The sequence below is a fragment of the Desmodus rotundus genome, chromosome 7, assembly GCF_022682495.2.
Source record: "Desmodus rotundus isolate HL8 chromosome 7, HLdesRot8A.1, whole genome shotgun sequence".
NCBI classification, from domain to species: Eukaryota; Metazoa; Chordata; class Mammalia; order Chiroptera; family Phyllostomidae; genus Desmodus; species Desmodus rotundus.
This window is the reverse complement of record NC_071393.1, coordinates 83,298,052-83,317,321: the sequence shown is the minus strand read 5'-3', so window position 1 is coordinate 83,317,321 and position 19,270 is coordinate 83,298,052. Positions and strand designations below refer to the sequence as shown.

Genomic DNA, 19,270 nt, shown 5'->3' with positions numbered 1-19,270 from the left:
ACACGTTTGTGTAAATCACTGCAGTCTTATGAGCCTTCAGTTATAGAATGCATGTGATTCAGTACTGACTATGAGTGCCCTGTCCTTCCACACTTGGGTTATTTGCGCCTTGGCCTCTTTAGAAAAGATAAAGAATAATATTCTTCTGTATTTTTGCAAGCTTTTAGTGTGCAATAGTTTGGGGTATTCCATCCTAGCTGTGACCCTGGATATTAAATGGCAGGCATTGTCTAACTGTAGCTTGACAGGAAACCAGTGCCAGACATAATTGTTTCTTTATGATGGTAATTACTAGTTTGATAAGGGATTTGAGACCATCTTTGACTGTCGGTCTCTAAACTTTCAGTAGCTGCATAGTATTCCAGTGTAAGGCTATATAGTAATTTATTTAACACTCCCCTACTAATGGTTGGTATGATTATTTTCAGTTTTTGCTACTGTAAATAAAGAGTCAGCGGAAATCCTTCTGTACATTTTTTGGCAAAATTTTGTAAGTATGCTTATAGAGTGAAATAGGGATTTATTTGCTCAAAGAGTATATTGTATTTAAATTTTGATAGATTATTTGCCAAATTCTTTTATCCATGATAATTCTGATTTAGTAAGTTTGGGGTGGGACCAACCAATTTTTATATTTAACAAGTTCCCTGGGCAATTTTGTGGTAGCCAGGTGTGAGAACTATTACAGGATCAGAAAAATGGTAAGATTCCCTACAGGTAGGGAGTATGATGCGTCTCTCCTCTGGAAAAGATCTGGCAATTATGAATATCCAGGGAATAGTAAACATCCTCTTTAATGACTGAACAATAAGAGCCTCTCTGTCTATAGTGACAGTTGCTAGGGATGGCCCATTTCTAGAGAAGCAAGTATACTAATAATTAACTGGAATATTTTATGTCTTTTGAGAATTAATGTCAGGGGATAGAGAATAAGAATTTTAAGGACCTGAGTTTGAACAGCTTACTATGAGATCTTGGGCAAATGAATGAACTTGATAATGAACATATCTCCCAAATTTGCTGCAAAGATTAAAGCAGGGGTGATACAACATTTATTGAGGCCCTTCTGTCTTCTGCTAGTATTTTTGTGGGTATTTTTGTCATGGCAGTTTGCTATGTAGTTGTGATTGGTGATTCATTTGTTCATCTTCCCATTAGACACACTGAGACCATATCCTGTGGTTTGTATTCCCAGTCCGTGGCCCAGGTTTGGAATATTGTGAATTGTTTTGTTTCTTAATTGAATGATTAATCGAATGTGGTGAGTACTATGCAAATAGATTATCTGATTTAATTTTTACTATTACCCTAAGAGTTAACTATTCCTTTTTCCATTTAACCACAAGAGAAAATGCTCAGAGAGCTTAAGTAACTTGTTTAAGATGACACAGTACCTCAGAACCATAATTAAAAACCTTGCATGTGTAATTCCGAACCAGATGAAGCCGGTGTTCTTTCCGTCAATCCCCTTTGCTGAGATAATGCTATAGCACTTTGGCAATTGTGAAATGTTGTTCAAGGGTAATGTCATTTTGATAACTTAGGTGCCTGGACATGTCAGACCTGATTATTGGGTATCAATATTTTGGAGGGCATTACCATATTGCTATTGTAGAACTAATGAGAAAAAAAATATCCTGTAAATTTTATAATTATGTTGCTTTTAATACAGCTTTTTCACTTGAGAATTAGATTGCTTTGAATATTTAATCATAAGGTGACTTTGGAAGAAAAAGAAAAATGTTTGCCAACTTCTGTCCCTTATGTCATCATAAAATTCACAGAGTTGCAAAAACAGGAATAGCATGCACCAAAATGTTTGGCAATAGGAAGAAATAGGTGGTTTTACTCATTATAGTTATGTTGAACAAGGGAATTTTCCAGGACGTAATTTTGTGTTTTATTTTATTTTCCAGATCACATAGTTCTATTTGCCAATATTTTATATAAATCAGTTTATTATTTTTTTTCTTTAACTTTTTTTTTGTGTGTGTGAAACCACTTTGGGTTGGTTTCCTCTCTTTCTCTTGTCTGGTAAGATGGTGGGGAGGGAGCAGGCAGGCTGCATCATGGATTCACTTAGGTAGTTGATGAGTTTAAGTTTAATGTTTGCCTTAGTGCATGTAATTCCGTCTCAGGGTCTCACTTAACTAGCTCTTTAAGCCATGTGGAATTGTGTTGGAAAATGCATCTGATTTCTATCTTTCTCAAGCCAGGTTTGAACCCTGGGAACACAGTCCCAGCTTTCAAGGCCTATTACTTTCCGATGGAGGTTTTATTCTTTAGGGTTTACTGAGATGAGCTTTGGAGAGAAGCTTTAAACAGAATGATTTATGACCTGCAGGACAGAAGCTGTAGTATTTAAGAACTGAAAGAACACTTCTCCTATTAGTAGCAGTTGTTGAATGATAACGTGTGGGGTGTCATTACCCCATTTTTTATGTGACCTTTTATGTTATTTAGAAATTGATATTCTTAACATTTTTACATGAACAATTTTTGTAAAATGTGTCAAAGTATACATTACAATGGCAACAAAATCTAAGCTAAATTATATAATAATAATTCAAAAGTTACATATCTTACATATTGTAAAACTTTTTTTTTTTAGGCATACGGATCAGGCTGTGATATTGTTATTTTGGCAAGTGACTTTGAATGTGTGCAGATCATTCCTGGTGCTAAGCATGGAAACATCCAGGTCAGCTGTGTGGAGTGTTCTAACCAACATGGAAGAGTAAGGGATTTAATTACTTTATTTAATATCTTTTAATGTATTTAACAGTTTCAGAATATTCTTGTCCTTTTATTCAAGTTTTGCGTACAGTTTCCTATTAATATACCTTGCTTACGTGGTTATTGATAGCAGTGGGTGCAGTGACAGGTTGCATACAAACAGTAAAGAGCCATTAAGCTGGTGATGTCGTAGATGATTGTACAACTGTATTCTATCTTGAAAGATCGGTGGGCCTCACAGTACTGTGGGTACTGACATTCTGCCAGTTAATAATTCTAGCAGCTATTAAGCCAATGGCAGGGAAGTAAACTTTTCTCTACTTAGCACCCCTTATCTCTCCCAAATTATAGTAACATTAAATTTTTATCAAGAAATTTAGCAAGTTAGTGTCTACTATATTTGTCATATAACATGTACTTTATAAGGTTTCTATTAGTTAAATGAAAGTTTATTTGTTGAGTGAAGAATCTTAAAGTTTATTCCTTCAGACTTTAAAACAGAGTTTATTTTGAAATAGTTCAAATTTCACTATATGTACCCCTCCTCCAAAATTTCAAGCATAATGTACATCAAATTTTGGCTTTCTGTAGTAAACATAGCATGTTGTATACTCTAGCAATTCAGGAAGGCTGATATTGTGTGGCAGAGTTGAATGGCTCTACAAGAATATGAAGATGAGAGTTTTCCTGGAATAATGTAACAATTTAAACAGTCTTAGTGTTCTAGAAATTATTCTTTACTGAGTAATAAATTTTTTCAAGGATATGTTAAATCGTAATACTCATGGTGATAAATAGTGATCAAGCAAGTTTATGCCAATTAGTAAATTATTGTACCATTTCTACTGTTCCACCCTGCTGCTTGTATCAAGCTTTAATAGTTGTATAAATGTACCAAAATATGATTGTCAGGTGATATAATTGCACTAGTATTGAAACACTGAATTTTCAGGTGTTTTCTGAAACTTGTTTGTTGCTTTTCTGATTTTTTTCCCTTATTGTTTTCCTTAAGCATTGTTTACTTTTCAGGGAACACTGAAAGTGTCAGATTTCTTTCATTAATTTTTTATTGCTCATATGCCTAGGCAAGGTAGGTGTAAACCTACCTAGAGATGTATGATAGTTGTCAGAGGTGAATTTTAGTAAATTATATATTTGCCATGATAAACACAATAAACACGTCTCTGGGAGCAAAGATTTTTAAAAAAATATATAAGACCTTCATGTTCATAACCATGTTTCTACTTTCCTTACCAGGTTGAAATTAAAGAAGGCAAAATTGTGACATGTGTGACGTCTTTTATTTCTCTCCTGTTTTATTTCCATTATTCGCAGTCTTTGATAACTTTCACACTTACAACCTTGTGTTAGCCAGCTACAGTCCTTCATTTGTTCATTGACATGTTAAAAGTGATTATTCACAACACTTTTCGCTTATTATCTCAGCCAGGCATTTTAAGTAGCTTCCCCCCACCATTGTGGATTAAAAGCTTTTTTTCCTAGCAAAGAATGTTAGGTGTTGAGTAACAGTTGAAATCACTTTTTGGCATGAGAGTACCCTGAAATCTCAGTAGATCTTTTTGGCTACCCTTAAATGAATATATATATACCTCACTTCGTTTTATAGGTTAACCGATAGGTCCAGAGATGTGAAAAGGGATGATTTTTGGTCTGTTCCCTGTAGTTGATTCCCTCTTGCTAAGATGAGGATGAACTGGAAAATGGCTTTCAAGAAATTGGAAAGCAGGCTCTGGTAGTTTCTAGGAGCACAGGGATTTATGTGTCCTCTGTCTGATCAGGTATATGACCTAGAGCAAAGGTACCCGGGCCCCCAAATCCTAGCTAAGTCCACTGGAGATGTCTGCCACACTCTGCCTCCTCTATTGCAAGCCTGTGCCTGTCTGATTTCTCCTTAGTCCATTTTCTCTATTCCTTCTTCCGGATGGTTTGTCCAGTTGGTACTTTTGTTTGCTTATGTAATCAATGCCATTTTATTTGATATATTTTTAATACCTGTTACCCTTTGATGTCTTTTTCTACTTGTCATGGTTTTTATATTATATTCACTGGATTATAAAGTTTCTGACAGATGTACCTTTGAAATGTGTTTTTGTTAATAAAGTTATTTCTATATTAAAATAAAAATTCTTATAGAAAATGATAATTTCATTGAAGAGGTCAACCTTGTATTTGATGTGTGAAGTAAAGCCTGCTGAATTTTTGCTAACAGAAAAGACATTCTTAAGTTCAGTACTTTTCCAGTTTTGTGTATGGAAGGCAATAAACCAAGACTACTGTATTAGGATTTTATTATATGTAATTATTTTGTACACTATTGTGAAAAGAAGGTTATCTTTTTTTTTCTTTTCCTAAATATTAATGCTTTGTTCATTCTTTTTTTAGATTGCAGCTTCATATGGTAATGCTGTTTGTATTTTTGAGCCCTTGGGCATAAATTCTCATAAGAGAAATTGTGTAAGTATTAAATGATAGTACAAAACTTTCAGAATAAAGTTTACAATCAAGTTGTTAGCAATAAAGAACTTACGAGCTGACGCTGAAGGTGGTGTGGAATATCTGTGAAGTTGGTCTGATGCTTGGGTTACTTTTACATTCCGTATATCCCTAGGCCTTTTAGAAACTCAGTTTTCTGGAATATTACTATTTGAGATTTACCATGTTAATCCTCCCTGGTATCACTCCAACCACCCTGACATTATTATTGTTCTTAGAACAATTATTCTCCTATTTTAGGGACTTTGCATTGGTTTTTCTTTTGTCTGAAATGTTCTCTCTTTAAAGGATAGCTGGAGCTCCTGCTACTTTGTCTTTGATCAATAATATCTTCTCAGTGGGTTCCACCTTGATCATGCTTTTAAAACTTGTCACTTGGTTCTACAACCTTTATTCTAACCCCCATCATTCTGTTTTTAACTTTTTTCCATAGCACTTACCTTGTTTTTTAAGTGTAACCTCCATGAAGGTAGGGAGCTTTGTTTCTTCTGTTCACAGGTGCATCCCAAGTACTTAGAATGTTTCTGGAACATACTAGGCTCGTAAATATTTGTTGAATGAAGGAGTTAGGAGCTTAAGTAAATTCACTTACTAGCTAAGTGGTCTAGCATATCACATTGAGAAACATTAAGATTCATTCTGGGTGCTGTGTTTTATTTCACCTTACTTCATATTCAGAATATCCCATATGGTTAGAATTATTAACCCCTTTAAAAATCACTACATGAATTAGAACTCCACCATCAGTTACAAATAGTCAAAACTGCCAATGTGAAATTTGAATGCCAAGAGTATGTATTACCAGTAATTTTTTTGAAAAAGTATATTCTTTTTTTAAAGAAAAGATTTATTTATTTTTAGAGATGGGAAGGGAAGGAGAAAGAGAGGAAGGGAAACATCAATGTGTGGTTGCCTCTTGTGTGCCCCCTACTGGGGACCTGGCCTGCAATCCAGGCATGTGCCGTGACTGTGATTTGAACCTATGCCCCTTGGGTTCGCAGGCTTATGCTCAGTCCACTGAGCTACACCAGCTGGGGCTTGAAAAGTATATTCTTAAGTACATTAAAGCAAGTGGTGTTTATGTTTCATAAGATACATGATTTGAATTTCTTTTTACATTTCCAAAAATTCCAATTAAAATACTAGTCTTTGCCCTGTGATAGTGTTATGAAATGTATACCAAATTTTAGAATGCTTACAAGTCACTTAGAGTGTCTTAAAAATTCAGACTGCAGGTCTCATTTTCCAAATTTCTGCTATGTGTTTGGTCCACAGATTATACTCCCAAGAAATACTAAAGGAAAGGATATTAGGGATGTTTATAGTTTTAGGAATGATTTAATTGTTATTTTGAAATAGATCTGTTGAACAGTATTTAAAATACTATTGTGACTGTTGTTTATCATCAGTGGTAGAAAAATAACATTTTTGGGTAATAAAATTAAAGTTTTGCAGTTATATTTTTAATAGATTTTATTTATTTATTTTTAGAGAGAGGGGAAGGGAGGGAGAAAGAGAAGGAGAGAAATATCAAACAGTTGCGTCTCACATGCCCCCAACTGGGGACCTGGTGCGCAGTCCAGGCCTGTGCCCTGACTGGGAATAAAACCAGTGGCCTTTCGGTTTGCAGGCTGGTGCAGCCAGGGCTGAGGTCACATTTTAAAATTCTGCCTATAGATAGTCAGAAATCTTGAATAAATTACTTAATTGTTAAATATTCTAAAGATATTGTAAAGAGAGAGGGAATTGCCACTTATTATTACTGTCCAAGCTGTTAATGTACAACTTGCCTAAGGTCGCAAAGCTTTATGTTGCAGAATACGTTCACAAAAGGCCGTTTTACATTTATATACTATAAAGAAGTTTCTAAAATTCTTTTTACTTAGATTTTCTATTTCCTGGGGAAGGGCTTTGACTTTTTAAACTTTAAATTTCTTTCTACTTTTAGAATGAAAATAGGAAAAAAAGGATGGAAATTATTCAAATAAATATAATGTAGGTCAGGTTTGTGGATTTTTATATGTTATATAATTCTAATGTGTTGACCTTTGGGGAGGTATATCTAGTTTTATTGTAGACATTGAACTTCTTTCTAAGGTGCACTTATTTTGTTTTTATAAACGTTTATTGAATATCTGTGTACTAGCCATGAAAAGCACTAAAGACATAATTCCTGCCCTAGAGTAGTAATTTCATGGGAGAATCAGGTATATGAACGAATAATAATTCAATATGACCAGTGGGATGATGATTTAGCTAGATCTTAATGTATATATAGGAGTTTGCAGGTGGAGAAGAGAGGATAGGATATTTTAAGTGTAAGAATGTATTTATAGACGTGGAAGGAAGCCTGAGATAACATGTTTTGTTTAGGCATGGAAAGTAGCTTGATAAGGTGCAATAAAAGTAAGTGGAAATTTCTTAAAGAATTCAAGAAAGTCAGATTAATAAAATAATTCAATAAAAAACAAAACAAACAAACAAACAAAAAGTAAGTGGAACCACTGGGAGTTTTTTAAAAAAACAGTACTTTGAAAATAGTAGTGCAAAATTTCATCTTTGTTTTAGATCATGTGGTCTGAAGTTGAAGAAAATAATGAAATAGTAGTATTTGTGGAAATTATTTTAAAAACATACTTTTTCTTTGTTCTTTCTCTTTATATGTTTCAGCAACTCAAGTGTCAGTGGCTTAAAACTGGGCAGTTTTTTTTGAGTTCCGTGACATATAATTTAGCTTGGGACCCTCAAGGTATTTAGTGATTCTATTTAGAAATTATGAAAAGTAATAATTTGTTTTAAATGTATGATTACAATGTGATGTAGTCTCCTATAGTAAGAAAATGATCAACAGTATATTTTCTTTTTGCTAGTGAATGAGTAGTGTACTTTTTTTCTTCTTAGTATACATTGCTTTATACAATGCTGAATTTACTATTAATTCTGTGCTTTCTTCCTCTGCCTTTGAATGTTTTATTTTCAGAACAGTGATGATTTGTTTCTTTAGTGAACATTTGCTGCATTTTACCCTTAACTGTTTTTATTAAGAAAGAAAATCAGAAATTAAACAGGACCCCCCGTCCCCCGCTAAAAAAACCCTATCTCATTTTGTTATTTGTATTTCAGGAAGCTATTGTCCTTAATTTTGAAAGATTAGAAACCTCTAATGATAATGATTTTTGCCCCCCTTTACATTCACAATTAATGAAGGGTAATTTTTATATTCCAAGTAGAAAAACAAATTTTATTAATTTTGAGTTATATCTTACATCCTAACAACATTCTATGTAGTATTTTGGGGCTTTTTTAATTTTAGTTTTCATGTTATTTAAAAAAAAAAGATTTATCTGATACATAATAGCTCTTTGCCAGTAAAGCTTTTCTTTTTTGTTCTCAAGTTTCTCCCCAGAACTACTCTTTCTTGTCTAGGGATCCTTAGAACTTTTAAGTGGATATACCCCAAGTGTTTGGTATAGACAACAGTGCTTATTTTTCACGGTATAGTTTAGAAGCCCACATGTGTGTTCTCTCTCTAGATAATCTTTGCTTATTCACCAGAACATTCTTTAATTTCCAGATAACAGATTGTTGACAGCAACTGATTCTATTCAGTTGTGGGCTCCTCCAGGAGGTGACATTCCAGAAGAAGAGGAAGAAATTGATAATAAAATTCCTCCTGTTTTAAGTGACTGGAAGTGCATCTGGCAGTGCAAGTCAGTGTCTAACTCTGTTGTTATGTTTATTCATTTAAAAAAATGTTTCCTAAAATATGTTCTCTTTCATAATCATCTTTATTTCTTGATGGTACCATTGCATTTAGAAGCCTACAATGTAGAATTTTTCTAACCAAAACTTGTTATAATATCTTTATTCAATCTGTGTTATAGTTGATTAAGAAAAGGACAAAAATATTTTTATAGTATAACCTCCGGACTTGGGTTGTCGTGGTTGGCACATAGGGATTACTCACTAAGGGAAGAGACGTGGCTGGTGACGGGGAGGGGAAGATGTGATGAAAGTTGCCAACCGCTCTTACAAGTGGAAGGATAGTTGAACTGTTAGCAGTGTGGGTTATGTGAAGGGGACCAATTAGCCAGGGAAGATGAGCTTAGCTTTTAACATATTTAGGATGTTGGCAGGACTTGTAGGTGGAGATGCTTATACATGTTAATTGGACTCCTTTTTGGATCCCCAAAGTGAACTTTGAATTATTTTTAATTAATTTGTATTTTTAGGGAGGTGAAATATTTTATTTTTAGAGAGTTGAAAACACTCTTCTTCTGGTGATGTTAATAATCTTATTTTGACCATTTTTATATGTACAGTATTCCAGATTTTTAAAATATTAACTGTTTAACTTTCTTTTTTTTAGAACCTCAGTATCTGTACACTTGATGGAATGGTCCCCTGATGGTGAATATTTTGCTACTGCTGGAAAGGTAAAGGAATAAACAAAACATAAACAAAAGAAGCAAACAATTAAAAATGTTCTTATTCATTCTTATTTTCAGTTTTCTCATCTGTAAAATTGGGATAATCTTACTCTGCAAAGCTGGCCTGAGGAATAATGATAAATTTGTATATAAGATCAGGTATGTTTCCCATAGGTGGTAGGCACTTGGGAAATAATGGCTATTATTATTCTTATTTGAGCTTTTAGAAAAAGTTTTTAAAAAAAAAATTAATTTAAAAAATATCATACATTCATAATTTAAAAAGTAAAACAGTACCACTGGAATCACGATGGAAAGAAGCATTCCCTTCTTCCTGGAGGGAGTTATTGTCAAATTGCATATTTTGGTACTTCCTTCCATGTTCCTAAATAACTTGGTTTTGCTCCAATTCCTTGATTCTTTTTCATTTATTTTTAGGTATCATCTCCTTTCTTCCTACTAAGGGAGCCGAGACTTTAGTTCCCTAGCTGATGACTCCAACCCCATCTCTACTTCTAGCACATACACATATCTCTTCTCTTCCTCCTATATTCCTGTTGTAGATAGCACATAATTCTCTGTAAATCAGTATTTATCATTCACATTATTGATTGTGCAGTATATTCTTCACAGAACAATTACTTTGGTGTGAATAATCACTTTGTTTTTCTATTTGCTTAGTTTTCTATATGTCTGATTCATCTCCTAAACCTGTGACAGATTTTGAATCTTCTCTCATTTACAGTCTCACATAGGAGGTATCTTGGAGATGTGTGTTGTCTTTGCTTCATTTGGCTTTAGTTGCTCTCCGAGTCTAAAGTAGCAGAGCTGTAATTTGGGGATTTTCTTTTAGTGATCTCAGGAGATTGTCTTTGCCTATCTTCTTTGTTAAATTCCCAGTTTCGTAGCATCATTTGTTTTCCTCTTTCCTGGTTTTAATGGAGATATCATCTAGTAGTTTCCTTAGAAACGCTGAATGGGAAAAAACATTTTGAGGACTTGCAAATGTGAACAAATATATCTTTCTGCTTTTATAGCTTGATTTGGCTGGGCAGAAAATTGGGTTGAAAATATTTTTTCCCTCAGAACTTTTTAAGTTATGGTTCTATTGCCTTTCTGCTTCCATTTGAGAAGTTGCCATTTGAGAAGTAGAATGCCATTGTGACCATACTCCCCCATCTTCAGCTTTTAAGACTCTTCCCCTATCCCTGATGTCCTGAAATTTCATGATGATGCCATGGTGTGGGAAGTCATCTATAAATATTTTAGTGTGTAGCTCTAAGGAATAATGACCTTTTTTGTGCAGATAATTGGTGGCCTGTTCAGTCTGAAAATTCATGTCCTTCAGTTCAGGGAGATTATTTTATATTATTTCTTTTGTGTTATTTCCTTTCTTTCATGTTGTCTTTTCTCTTGGATCTCCCCTTAATCAGATGTGAATCCTTCCATACTGGTTCTCTAATTCATATTTTCCTCTTTTCCCATTTTCTGTCTTTTCGTCTTCTAATTAAAAAGTATTTTCATTTCTTTATGTTTTTGTTTAATTTCTGGGGGATTTTCATCTTCTACTCCGGAATAATTATTTCCTGCTATTTTTAATTTTCAAGAGTTTTTCTCCTTATACTATGAATACTCCTTTTTCAATTATAAATATTTCATAAATATATAAGGTATAATAATTAAACAAATATACATGTCCCTATTATCCAATTTGAGACAAAGAACATAAAACTAATGGGTTCCTTATCTTCTTGCTTGCATTTCTTTCTTCCCCTCCCACTCAGGCAACCAGAATCCCAAATTTTATGTTTCATTTCATTATGTTTTTTTAATAGTGTCTTATGTATGAATTCTCAAATAATATAATGTTTAGTTTTGCATAGTTTTGAACTTACAAAAATGATACCATACAGTTTTGAAATACAGCTTCAAGATAGTAAAAATACATTTGTGATAATAGCCATAATGTACTTTTATATTAATGCATTCAGTAACAAAAAAATGACACTTAAAAATCATAGTTTAAAGTTAAGTTGTATTGTTGTTAGGGAATTAAAGCTTCCATATCACACCTTATAAGATGAGGATGGGCGTTAAGAACACCAGAATTTACCCAAGGCCTTTGGGTTATCTCTAGTTGTAAAACACTCAACTGTTTTGTGGCTGAATAATTACTTGGCAGAGAGGTAGATGCTCAACAGTTGAAGACATCATAAGCAGGAAGAATGTACAACATTACAGACAGACTGCAATCGTAGAGCAGTTTAGCAGTAAACTAAGTAATAACTCACACTTTCAAAGTACTGAAGTGTGTACAAACTCTTCTGAGATATCTGCAGAACTATAATGTCGTACTAAGACATTTGTGATTTTTATTAGAGATAGAGTCACAAGTACAGCTCATATTACTTTGGTTTACTTATACCATAACTGAAGCTTAGCATTAGTAATTTCATAATTAGCAGTTACGAAAATAGAAAAGTAGTTGTTTTTTTTCCCCCATTCAAATTCATGGTAATTTTGGGTCTAAGTTTTATTGATTTTTGAAGAAGCAGACCCTAAAACAAAGATTCAAGTATAAGTAATTAATTTGAGGAATTATCACAAAGAAATATACTGGACTTGAGTTGAAGGTGTTTAGTAAAGGGTATGTTGTCATGCAGGTGATTAATAAGCTTAAATATCCGGGTAACTCTGGGAGCCAGCGTTCCTCACAACATTATGTTCCTCGCACATGTTCTTCACACACGAGTCGTTGGTTGAGGGCTCGTGGGGCAGCATGTTAATTCTCAGCACTCACACAACTCCTAGAAAAACTCATGCAAAGGTATGTAGATGCTTCCAGTTGAAACTAAAATGCTAAGGCATGAGAGGATACAGTTGATGTGTTTTATATCTTGAATTCTGTCTACTGGCCTCACTTCTTTACCATCTCCATTGTTATAATCTGGTTGAAGCCGTCATCATTTATCCCTTGTATTATTGTATTACATTCTTAATAGGTTTCCCAACTTTAGCTGTGTTCCTATACAGGGTATTTTCAAACCATCAACTGAAGTGATCTTTTTAAAATATAAGTCAAGGCTGCAGTTTAATATGGCGGTATAGGTAAACATGGCTCACCCCTTTGCACAACCACATCAAAATTACAACTAAACTACAGAACAACCATTATTCAGTTATTCAGAACCACCAGATATGGAGCTGAATGGAAGTCCTACAACTATGGAATTAAAGAAGAAACCACATCAAGACTGGTAGGAGGGATGGAGACAAAGAATGGGCTGGTCCCACACTCACATGTGGTGGGTAAAAATCCGGAGGGCTATCTCGGGAGCAAGGGGACGCAGTCCCACACCAGGCTGCTCCCCGTGCAGGGTTCCAGTGCCAGGAAGATAAGTCCCCATAACTTCTGGCTGTAAAAACATGTGAGGATTGAGGCTGTGGAAGACAGATTGCTGGAGTCCCAAGCAGTTCCTCTTAAAGGGCCAGAACACAGACTTACCTGGACTTATTTCCTTTGAGCTTTAGCACAGGAGCAGCAGATTGAAAGGCACCAGAGGCACATGGGGAGGAACTGAAGTGTGTGACATCAGGGTGAGAGTTGGGGGACAGCTTCCTTACGCACATAAGTGCTGGCAGAAGCCAGTGTTCCTTTTATGAGCCACCCTACAACTGACCGGGCAGGTGGGCGTCATATCTGAGACTCCATCAACCTGGCTCACACTGTTTGCCCCACCCTGGTAATTCCCCATATCTTTACCCCACCCAACTTTTGGGCCCACCTAAGATGTTTCTAGTGGCTTTTCCATATGAATGGCTTGTCTTGCCTCATGCTTCAGATTCTCCTAAATTCTCTTAAACAAGCAGCATGTGGCTGCAGTGAGCCCTGTGCCTAATGCTACGTGGCCCCAGACCTGGCACTAGCAGTAGCTGGCCTTGGTTCACAGCTTGGACTTGCTTCAGTACCTCCAGGCCCAGCACAAGTAGCAGCCAACTGCAGATTGTTGTATAGCTTATGCCAAGTGGCCCTGGACAGAACACAGGAGGTGGCTGACCTTGGCCTGTGCCTCCAGGGAGGACCCAGAGCCTGTGCACCCAGAGGACAGTTGCAGACCACTGGAGCACCATCATCCAACCACTTAGATAAGTGACACACTCAAGGGGTGGACTCAGTGGGCACCAGAATCCTGCTGAAGTAAGTCCTCCTCTGAGGAGTTGGCCCTGCATAGCTGATCCTCGATGGTGGTTGGAGGTTGGTGGTCAGTGGTGACAGCCAGTCCTTGGAGCTGATTGGCCTGGTAAGTCCCTCCCAATGACCTGCCAACAGCAGTCAAGGCTCAACTACAAGAGGGTGTACACAGCTCACATGGTGGGTGTACCTTGAGTACCCACCTTGAGTGACAGGAGGCTGTGCTACTGGATACTACAGGTCCTATACAGGCTACTTACTACATTGGGCCACACCTCAAAGCCAGGGAGTTGTAGCAGCTCTAGCTAATGCACAGAAACAAACATAGGGAGGCTGCCAAAATGAGGAGACAAAGGAGCATGACCTAAATGAAAGAACAGAACAAAACTCCAGAATAAACCTAAACAAAATGGAGACTAGCAATCTGCTAGATGCAGAGTTCAAAATACTGATTATAAATGGCGTTGGGAGATCTGGACAGCTACGTGCAAAAAAATGAAACTTGATCACCAACTTATGCCATACACAAAAATAAATTCAAGGTGGATAAAAGACTTAAATATAAATCGTAACACCATAAAAGTCCTAGAGGAGAACATTGGCAGGAAAAATCTCAGATATTCCATGCAGCAACATCCTCACAGACACATCCTCTAAAGCAAGGGACATAAAGGAAAGAATAAACAAATGGGACCTCATCAAAATAAAAAGCTTCTGTATGGCTAAAGAAAACAGCATTAAAATAAAACGAGAACCAACAGTGTGGGAAGACATATTTGCCAATGATACCTCAGATGAGGGCCTAATCTCCAAAATATATAAAGAACTCACACGACTCCACTCCAGGAAGACAAACATCCCAATTAAAAAATGGGCAAAGGACTTGAACAGACACTTCTCCAAGGAAGACATACAGAGGGCCCAGAGACATATGAAAAGATGCTCAGCATCACTAGCCATCAGAGAGATGCAAATTAAAACCACAATGGGGTACCATCTCACACCAGTCAAGAGTGGCTAACATAAACAAATCCACAAACAAATGTTGGAGAGGATGCGGAGAAAAGGGAACCCTAGTGCACTGTTGGTGGGAATGCAGACTGGTGCAGCCACTGTGGAAAACAGTATGGAATTTCCTCAGAAAACTAAAAATGGAACTGCCTTTTGACCCGGCAATAGAATCCTGAATCACCAATTCAAAAGAACCTCTGCACCCCAATGTTCATAGCAGCACAATTTACAATAGCCAAGTACTGGAAGCAGCCTCAGTGCCCATCAGCAAATGAATGGATCCAAAAACTATGGTACATTTACACAATGGAATTCTATGCAGCAGAGAGAAAGAAGGAGCTTCTACCCTTCGCAACAGCATGGATGGAACTGGAGAGCATTATGCTAAGTGAAATAAGGCAGGCGGTGAGGGACAAATACCAATATGATCTCACCTTTAACAGGAACATAGTCAACAGAAGAAAACAAACAAAATATAACCAGAGACATCGAAGTAAAGAACAATCTAACAATAGCCAGAGGGGAGGGGGGAAGGGACAGTGGGAAGAAGGGTTTTCAGGAACTACTATAAAGGACACATAGACAAAACCAAGGGGGAGGGTGGAAGCAGGGGAGGGAGGTGAGTTTGGCTGGGGTAGGGTAGAGGGATGGGGAGAAAATGCAGACAGCTGCAATTGAACAACAATAAAATAATTAAAAGTAAATAAAATATATTTTTAAAAAAGAAGCAAAATACTGGTTATAAGGATGCTCAGTGAACTTAGTGAGAACTTCAACAGCATAAAAAAGGGCATGAAAACTACCGTATTTTTCAGACTATAAGATGCACCTGACCATAAGACTTCCTGCAGCAGTGACCCTGCTCCTGCCTCCTGCCCCCTGCCCCCCCTGCCCCCGCCACGAGCCAGGTAAGCTACATTTGGAATATAAGACACATTCCCATTTTCCTCCCAAATGGGGGGGGGGGGGAGTGTGTGTCTTATAGTCCGAAAAATACAGTATAAAAGAGAACTGGTCAGAAATGAAGGCTACATTAGCTGAAAAAACAATTTACAGGGACTTAACAGTAGAGTGGTTGAAGCCTAGAATCAAATCAGTGATATAGAATATAAGGAAGCAAAAAACACCCAATCAGAATAATAAGAAGAAAAAAGAATAAAAAAAATGAGCATAGTATAAGGAGTCTCTGGGACAACTTTAAGTGTATCAACATTCCCATCATGGAGGTGTCAGGAGGAGAGGAAGCAAGGAATTTAAAACATTTGAAAAAATAATGAAAGAAAACTTCCCTAATTTGGTGAAGGAAATAGACATGCAAGTCCAGGAAGCACAGAGAGTCCCATTCAAGATGGATGCAAAGAGGCCCACTTCATGGTACATCACAATTAAAATGCCAAAGGTTAAAGATAAAGAGAGAATCTTGAAAGCAAGAGAAAAGCAGTTAGTTACTTACAAGGGTAGCTCCTGTAAGACTGTCAGCTGATTTCTCTAAAGAAACTTTGCAGGCTAGAAGGGTTTGGCAAGAAATATTCAAAGTGATGAAAAGAAAGAATGTACAACCAACATTACCCAACAAAGCTATCATTTATAATCAAAGTACAAATAAAGAGCTTCCCACACAAGCAAGAGCTAAATGAGTTCATCTCCTCCAAACTAGTGTTATATGAAATGTTAAAGTGTCTTTTTTGAGAAGAACAAGATCAAAAATATGAACAGTAAAATGGGAGTAAATACATATCCATAATTGAATCTGAAAAACAAAATAAATGAACAAGAACAGAAAAAGAATCATAGATACAGAGAACATTTCGACGGTTGTCAGATGACATTTCGACGGGTGGAGGGTCAGGGGGATGGGCAAATAAGGTGAAGGGATTAAGAAGTACAAATTGGTTGTTACAGAATAATCATGGGGATGTAAAGTACAGCATAGGGAATAGAGTAGCCAAAGGTACATATGCATGTCCCATGGACATGGACAGTGGTGTGGGGATTGCCTGAGGAATGGGGGGTCTGGGTGGAGAGAGCCAAAAGGGGAAAAATTGAGACAACTGTAATAGCATAAACAATAAAATATAATTTAAATTCAAAACAGTTGCTCTAGCTAACATGGCTCAGTGGGTTGAGCTTCGGCTTGCAAATCAAAAGGTCACTCATTTGATTCCCAGTCAGGGCACATGCCTGGGTTGAAGGTCACCAGTTTGGGGCAGGGGAGAGGAAACTGAATGTTTCTCTCTCACTCTTTCTCCCTCCATTCCCCTCTCTCTAAAAGTAAGTAAAAATCTTTAAAAAAAATACATAAGTCAGATCATGTCATACTTCAGTTCAGAACTGTAAAAAGGTTTCCCATTTCATTTAGTAAAATTTTGTGCAAGTCTTTTTGATGGCTTACCAGGACCCGTACTTAAACCATATCTTCTATTACTTCTTTAACCTTATCTCCTGTTACTCTCCTTGCAAACTTGGCTCCAACCACATGCTCATTGTTTTTTCTGAACAGTTTGTTGTTCCCTCTACCTAAAAGACTCCTCCCAGAGACTCGCATGGCTTTTTTGCTTAACTTCTTAAATGTCCCCATCTCAGTGAGGCTGTGCCTAAGCACCCCTTTCAGAATTGCATCCCACCTCCCTCCGTACTTTCTGTTCCTTTGACTGCCTTGATTTTACTCATAACACTTACCACTAGGAGTCTGTGTTAGCTTTGACATGGCATAAATTACCACAAATTTAGCTGATTAAAACCACACATTTATTTTCTAAGCGTTTATGGGTTAGATGTCTGGGTATGGCATAGCTGGGTGCTATGATCAAGGATTCCAAAGGCTATAATAAAGGTGTCAGCTGGGTTGAATTCTTACCTTGAGGCTTGACTAGGGCAGAATACTCTTTCAGATTGTTGGCAGAATATTTCTTTGTATGACTGAGGGCTTGGCGTTTGCTGTCTGTTGGCTGGAGCCTCCTGCAGGCCCTCAAGGCTGTCTGCAGTGCCTTGCGGTGTGGGTGTCCTCTCCCTCTTCCTCTCTTCCTTTCCTTTCCTCCTTCTTCCCCCTCACAAATAATAGAGCTATTCAAACAGTTTGGCGAGACAGAAAGTAAGGAGCCAAAGAAAAATAGAAAATAAATACAGATTAAAATAAATAAGAAAAAATTAAATTAGATTTTAAAAACAAAACTGAAAATTTTGATAAGCCAGTTTAGTCACCTACAAATAAAGATTGAATAGAATGTAGAGATGCAGGCAGAATTTTTCATACTGTTTGAAAAGTAAGGTTAATAAAGGAGAAACTTGACAGAACCATAAAAAACAAGTAGGCAACCACCTTTAATCTTTGGTTGGAGTGTTGTCCTAATACACCAAGGTTGTGGGTTTGATCCCCAGTCAGGGCACATATAAGCATCAATCAGTCGGTGCATATTAAAGTGGAACAACAAAAATTGATGTTAAAAAAACCCCAAAACAACAACGTAGCATCCCATTACTCCTAAAACTTGGCCATGAAAATGCGTACCTACAGATTTGTTTTCTTTGTTACTTGTATTTCTTAGGGTTACCATATACTCATGAATGATTAGTAAAGTTAGTCCTGTCATTTAATGAGTCCGTGTTAGGTAAAACCATGGTGATTTACTATAGTGTGACCAGAAAGCTGCTCTAGATTCATACTGAAATGCAGCTTTATAATATTCCCAGTTAATAATTGCTCTGCCATCAGTTTAGATATTGTTGTGCATACCATGCATCATTTGAAGCATGTTTTGCTACCCTTTTCCAAATAACATTAATAGCACAATGATTATGGGCAGGTATTATATATACTTAAGTTTTCCTTAAAACAGATACTCCGATATATATATTGTCTGATATCCTTTTTATCATGAACTAACTTACCAAAGAAAATGCATTTCAGAATTCTAGCAATCTGTATTTGTAAGGCATACAAGAATCTATCACAGTTGTATTCATATCATGATAGACCCTCCAATAAATAAATTATTATTTTGTGTGTACATATATATGTATGTCTGCGTGTGTGTGTGTACAGGTGTGTATACGTGTATATATAATTATGTAGATAATTTATCTCTATTTGACAGTATATTTTTTAGGGAAAACCAACCTGAAATTTTACCTGACATTAACAACCTTCATATGTTCGGCAAAAATTCTTTTGAACACCACCACGTATGCTGAACTGTTCTGTGTGCAATCTCATGATGAAGAGGACAGACAGGACTCCTGCGATGGAGCTTAACTTGAGGAAAGACAGAGAAAACATTGTATATCGATAAGTGCTATCCAGAAAATTAACACAGGATCATGTGGTAGTGTGACCTAATGTCTAAGAGTGGGTGAATTTTAGAGAGATTTTTCTGGGGATATAACTTTA

General features: G+C 36.4%; 1 protein-coding gene across 5 annotated transcripts in view; it reads left to right on the top strand.

Moving 5' to 3' along the window:
* The window catches only part of DMXL2 (Dmx like 2), a 134,730-nt gene that overhangs the window by 23,512 nt on the left and 91,948 nt on the right, over positions 1 to 19,270 (top strand). For 4 of the 5 annotated variants that reach the window (XM_045201428.2, XM_024567807.3, XM_045201427.2 and 1 more), the window contains exons 2-6: positions 2,612 to 2,737; positions 5,140 to 5,211; positions 7,921 to 7,999; positions 8,825 to 8,960; positions 9,620 to 9,686. In XM_045201428.2, the coding sequence (XP_045057363.2) occupies positions 2,612 to 2,737; positions 5,140 to 5,211; positions 7,921 to 7,999; positions 8,825 to 8,960; positions 9,620 to 9,686 (480 nt within the window). Of the gene's footprint in view, positions 1 to 2,611; positions 2,738 to 5,139; positions 5,212 to 7,920; positions 8,000 to 8,824; positions 8,961 to 9,619; positions 9,687 to 15,724; positions 15,792 to 19,270 lie in introns of those variants that run through there. The other variant, XM_053928089.2, reaches the window with a different exon arrangement.